The sequence below is a fragment of the Phyllobates terribilis genome, unplaced genomic scaffold (assembly GCF_046119375.1).
Source record: "Phyllobates terribilis strain yellow unplaced genomic scaffold, ASM4611937v1 Scaffold_11__3_contigs__length_659146591, whole genome shotgun sequence".
NCBI classification, from domain to species: Eukaryota; Metazoa; Chordata; class Amphibia; order Anura; family Dendrobatidae; genus Phyllobates; species Phyllobates terribilis.
Window position 1 is genome coordinate 210259003 of NW_027362771.1, and position 6000 is coordinate 210265002.

General features: G+C 40.1%; 1 protein-coding gene across 1 annotated transcript in view; it reads left to right on the forward strand.

The window, feature by feature from the left end:
- Positions 1-2350, forward strand: part of PDZRN4 (PDZ domain containing ring finger 4) — a 296579-nt gene extending 294229 nt beyond the window's left edge. The window contains exon 8 of the mRNA XM_073652007.1: positions 309-2350. Coding sequence (XP_073508108.1) covers positions 309-1832 — 1524 coding nt within the window. The 3' untranslated portion in view covers positions 1833-2350. The remainder of the gene's footprint in view (positions 1-308) is intronic.
- The last annotated feature ends 3650 nt before the right edge of the window (positions 2351-6000 follow it).

Below are 6000 nucleotides of genomic sequence, written 5' to 3' on the forward strand. Positions count from 1 at the left end.
AACAGGTGAGTATTGGTTTTCCTCTATTTTATAACATTTCCTGCTGTTTGAATGTTAATTAGATCCTAAATAACCTTTTAATGTTATATTTTTATAACTTTCTTCATAAAAAGACCATTTCCATTCAAAAATGCTTTCTTTATTGTTTACAAAGCGTAGATAAGGAAGCCCTGCCTGCGTAAGCATTTTTACTAACTGTAAAACTGTAAGTCCTGTATTTCTTTTAAGGCACAATTCCATGCTCTATTTAATATTGCCTATGTTGCAATTTACTAAAATGAGTTAATAAAATATTTTCTTTCCTCCAGCAAAAAAAGCCAGAGGAGGAAGATGGTACGACTGACACAGCAACTTCATCATCCAATAACCATGAAAAAGACAGTGGTGTGGGTCGCACTGATGAAAGCCTGCACCATGATGAAAGCTCAGAGATGGAAAATATAATCAAAGATTGCAACATTACCCATCTGCAGAGAAATGCAGCCCTAAGACAGAGTCGGGATACGTTAGGAGGCAGTGAACTGCAATGCAATGAAAGTTTGGTTTCTGGAGAATGCATAGATTCTGATCTCACTGTCAATCAAGAAGAAGAGTGTGACAGGTTTCGGCAACTGCTAGAGCTTAAGTGTCAAATCCGGAATCGAGGAGAATATGACCTGTACTACTCTAGTAGCACGATTGAATGTAGCAGATCAGAGCATGGAGTAGAACATGAGTTACAACTTTTAAATGAAGAGCTTAGAAGTATTGAACTTGAATGCCAGAGCATTATGCAGGCACACCGTCGCAAAAATGCTAATAATCAGAGCGCAGACATTTGGAAAATTCATGACGATGAATTTTGTAATTATAATACCAGCATTGAAGTACAGAGAAGTAAAGTAGGTAATATTCGGGAACATACAGAGAGATCTGATAAGGACAGTTCTAGTGCGTATAACACGGCAGAAAGCTGTAGAAGCACACCTATGACAGTAGACAGATCCCCAGACAGCTCTCTTCAAAGAATTATCAGTATTACAAATCATAAAAATCTCAGAAGCACTATTGTTACAAACCATTTATCATCTGGACTAAGCAGTTTTGAGAATACCCCATCCAAATCTAAAACCAATGAAAAGAAATTTAGCACAGAATACCAAGGAAATATGCTAGACTGCAGTACATTCTTAGACCACAGGAAAAGAAGCACTGAAGAAATTCCATATCTTTCCCCTTATCACAGTACAGCATATAGACATGGAAACATCCCTGTTCATGCAAGACACTATCAAAGCTACATGCATCTCATCCAACAAAAATCAGCTGTGGAATATGCACAAAGTCAAATAAATCTTGTAGCAATGTGTAAAGAATCACAAAGGTCAACAGAGCCAAGAATGGAATGGAAAGTCAAAATCAGGAGTGATGGTACGAGATACATTACTAAAAGACCAGTGAGGGACAAACTTCTTAAAGAGCGTGCCTTAAAAATCAAGGAGGAGAGAAGCGGGATGACTACAGATGATGATACCATGAGTGAGATGAAGATGGGACGTTACTGGAGTAAGGAGGAAAGAAAGCAGCACCTTATGAGAGCAAAAGAGCAAAGACGAAGAAGGGAATTCATGATGCGTAGCAGGTTGGAATGTCTCAAGGAAAGTCCACAAAGCGGCAGTGAGAGCAGAAAAGAAGTTAGTATAATTGAACTGAGTCATAAAAAAATGATGAAAAAACGTAACAAAAAGATACTGGATAACTGGATGACAATTCAAGAACTGATGACACATGGAGAAAAGTCTCCTGATGGAGCCAGAGTACATAATGCCTTTTTATCAGTCACTACTGTTTGAGTAGGGCTGACAAGGAGTAGACTACCTTTTTAGGTAGAGTGTGATTGCCTCGTTCAATGTGGCATTTTATAGATTTTGTGACTGTTTATAGTTTCTCTTTTGTAAACAAACTGACAATTTTACATTTTCTTTTTCATATATTGCTACTTTACTTACCAATATGGAATTATTTGTGAAAATATTAAAATGGTTCATTTTTTTTTTATTCCGAAAACTTGAAGAAGCCATTTGTTTTATCAATATATTTATTGTAAGTGGAAATTTATTTCTCTAGCTTTTTTTTCCTTTTATACTTTCATGGAGACATAAAGTAAATACCAAAATAAACCGTTTTATATACCTGTTTATTGGAAGACACACAAAGTTTGTAATGTACCACATCTCATCTTCTGACGTGTTTGATGAAGACAGTGTACATTGAATATGTATTTTACAGCTGTATTTGTTCTATAAAAGTGTCAGTTGGCAACTTTGCCATGATTTGTGTTGGCATAAGTCATGTAGCTAGATATAACTGTGGAGATGGATTCAAAATAAATTATTATTCATCATTGCTAATAATGACTGTATTAGTTTGAGTTTACTCTTTGAATACATGAATTTATTGTATGCACTTATATACTTCCAAATATACTGCCAAATAGACATATGGCAGATAAATGTATGCAGTTAGGCATCCAATGTTCCTAAATAATTTTAAACAATCTAAAGCATTTAATTGTCATTTGTAATCAACCATCCAATTTGTTAAACATGCGGGATCAGCATATGAATTCAGGCTGATGACAGAATGGTAGCCGAAACCTTCAGTTGATAGAAAATACTTAAATGGGCTGTCCAGGTTTGACACGAAAGTCTACAGTTTCTTTATGTGATTGCAGACTTGTGAATCCTCACATCGCGTTGTCAGGATTCTCTGGGGCTGACAGCAAGACCAGGTGGTCATGTGACCACAAGTATGCAGCATGCATACTCCCAGCCACATTCCGACTAGACATGCATGGCCTCACTCAATTCAATCATATTAAGCAACGCTCCATATGTCTAGTGGGAATGTGGCCGAGAGTATACATATCACATACCCGCGGTCACACAAACACACTCTCCCGGTGCCGCCTTTAGAGAAACCTGACAGTGTGTGCTGTGCACGATGTGAGGATTTACAAGTTTGCAGTCACATGACTGCAGACATTTGTGGCAAACTTGGACAACCCCTATAATGATTTGTGGAGATCTTCCAGAGAGATCTTCACAGTAAAAATATCAATTTTCCTATATTTTCATTGGCTATATAATGTGGCCAGTTTTCGAGATATCAACTATCACCTGATCACAATGAGCTCTCTTATACGTACAATATGTAGAAGTAGATATCCAGTTGTCAACATGTCAGGATGAGTGAAAATATCAGTTGTGATCATTCATCAGCCTGACAGGAACTTGCTTTAACATGGCTTACAGATAACTGCCTCAAGCAAAAGTTTTTTTTCAATTTTTTCAATCAACTAGTCCTAGGGGTCATGCAGATGAGTGTATAAATCAGATGTGTGCAGTCTGACTTTTCTTTAGATAGCACACTGAGATATATTAAACAATAGGGCAGATCAGCTGAATGATTTTTCTCTCAATCCGACTGTCCATGAAAAAAAAATCACAGCATGCACTATTCTCTTCAAGTCTTTGGGTGTGTAAAAAAAAAATCTGATTTCAAACTAAACATTCTTCTGACATCAAATTTGTATGGATGTATATCTGTTATTAACCTAGGAAACTGTATTTGATCATGCACATTTTTTTTATGCAGATGTATGAAAACCGATTGCACACAGACATCACACGGATTTCACATGGACATAAAAAAACAGACTCATGAATGGCACACCGTTACGATACTGATGAAGCAAGTATGGAATCCAATGGCTGGAGGAGGGTAGTGGGGAACAGCAAGCGGTAGTGGAAGTCCTTGAAGGTAGCAATAGGAGCATTTGGAAACAATCCGGAGAGAAGCAGGAACAGTCTGGTTAAAACAGTTCTCATGGGCTGGAGACGGGAACAAGACAAATAGCTAGATACAATGCTCAAGCAATGAGTGAGTGTTCCATGTGGCTTTAAATAGGCCCAAGCAGGAAACAAGATGGCTTCCACAGGTTCACAATCTGCCATCTTAGTAAAGGTCGATTACAAAACATAACCGCAGCCTCCAGTGGTAGGGAGTGGAAGTACAGCACAGTTCTCACGATGAGCAAAAGCCGCCACAAGTGGTCAATTCACAGGAGGACAACAGGTGTCCTGACATTATTCCCCCTTTCAACAACAGCCTCTGGATGATGCTTGACTTGCTTTATCTGGGTGTCCTTGGTGAAACCCTGTAAGCAGTTGGGGACCGTTGATATTTTCTACAGTAAGGAGTAGTGATGAGCGAGCATGCTCGCTACTGCTCGGTGCTCGCCCGAGCATCTCACTGCTTGAGATGCTCGGCTCTCGCCGAGTATTTCCGGGTTGCTAGGGCGGGAACTCGGGTCCCCTCCCTGCATGTTTGACGCTCTTTAGAGAGCCAATGAACATTCAGGGATTGCCTGCCATGCACTGTAATGTCGTAGCCATGTTGGTTGTGGGCATTACAACGATTGGCTGGCCGCACAGCGTCATCAGGTCTGGTCTATATCAGACCTGGCGCCGCCATGCTCCTCACAGTCACTCCGGATCAGACAGTGTAGGGAGAGCTGCTACTGTGTCAGGGAGAGATTTGATCGTGTATTAGGTAGTGTAGGGAGAAAAAACGTACATTACACATATCCATGTTAACAAACAGTCCTTCTGAGGACTAATCCATCTGCAGAAATATCAGGCAGGCAGGGTGTATAGGCAGGCGGTGTATAAAGCAGACTACAGTGCAGATAGCACAAGAGGCTCCATTCCAATTCTGCCTTCTGCTGCTGTTGTATAGAAATATCTCAAGGCCCAGGTCTCAGGTGCCAGGAATACCTTTCTTTGGATCTTAATCCTCATTATTTGCTTAAAAAGCAATCCAGAGAACACCATTTTTTTCTGTGCCATTTGCTTGTTGGCAGAATACAGCCAGGTCCTTTCATATTAGAGCGCTAGAAATCCAGCTATTTAAACTGTGTTTTCTCCGTCAAACGGATCACATATACGTTGTCAGAAAATGCTGCCATTTCTGGCCTCCATTAAAAATTTCCTTTAGTGTGTCATTGAAGCAATTCACCGCAGTTTGCTATTCAAACTACTTACCTACAGGCCAGGTATTTAAAACTATGTTTTCTCCATCAAAATGATCACATATACAGTACAGACCAAAAGTTTGGACACACCTTCTCATTTAAAGATTTTTCTGTATTTTCAAGACTATGAAAATTGTACATTCACATTGAAGGCATCAAAACTATGAATTAACACATGTGGAATTATATACTTAACAAAAAAGTGTGAAACAACTGAAAATATGTCTTACATTCTAGGTTCTTCAAAGTAGCCACCTTTTGCTTTGATGACTGCTTTGCATACTCTTGGCATTCTCTTGATGAGCTTCAAGAGGTAGTCACCAGAAATGGTCTTCGAACAATCTTGAAGGAGTTCCCAGAGATGCTTAGCACTTGTTGGCCCTTTTGCCTTCACTCTGCTGTCCAGCTCACCCCAAACCATCTCGATTGGGTTCAGGTCTGGTGACTGTGGAGGCCAGGTCATCTGGCGTACACCCCATCACTCTCCTTCTTGGTCAACTAGCCCTTACACAGCCTGGAGGTGTGTTTGGGGTCATTGTCCTGTTGAAAAATAAATGATGGTCCAACTAAACGCAAACCGGATGGAATAGCATGCTGCTGCAAGATGCTGTGGTAGTCATGCTGGTTCAGTATGCCTTCAATTTTGAATAAATCCCCAACAGTGTCACCAGCAAAGCACCCCCACACCATCACACCTCCTCCTCCATGCTTCACGGTGGGAACCAGGCATGTAGAGTCCATCCGTTCACCTTTTCTGCGTCGCACAAAGACAAGGAGGTTGGAACCAAAGATCTCAAATTTGGACTCATCAGACCAAAGCACAGATTTCCACTGGTCTAATGTCCATTCCTTGTGTTCTTTAGCCCAAACAAGTCTCTTCTGCTTGTTGCCTGTCCTTAGCAGTGGTTTCCTAGCAGCTATTTTAC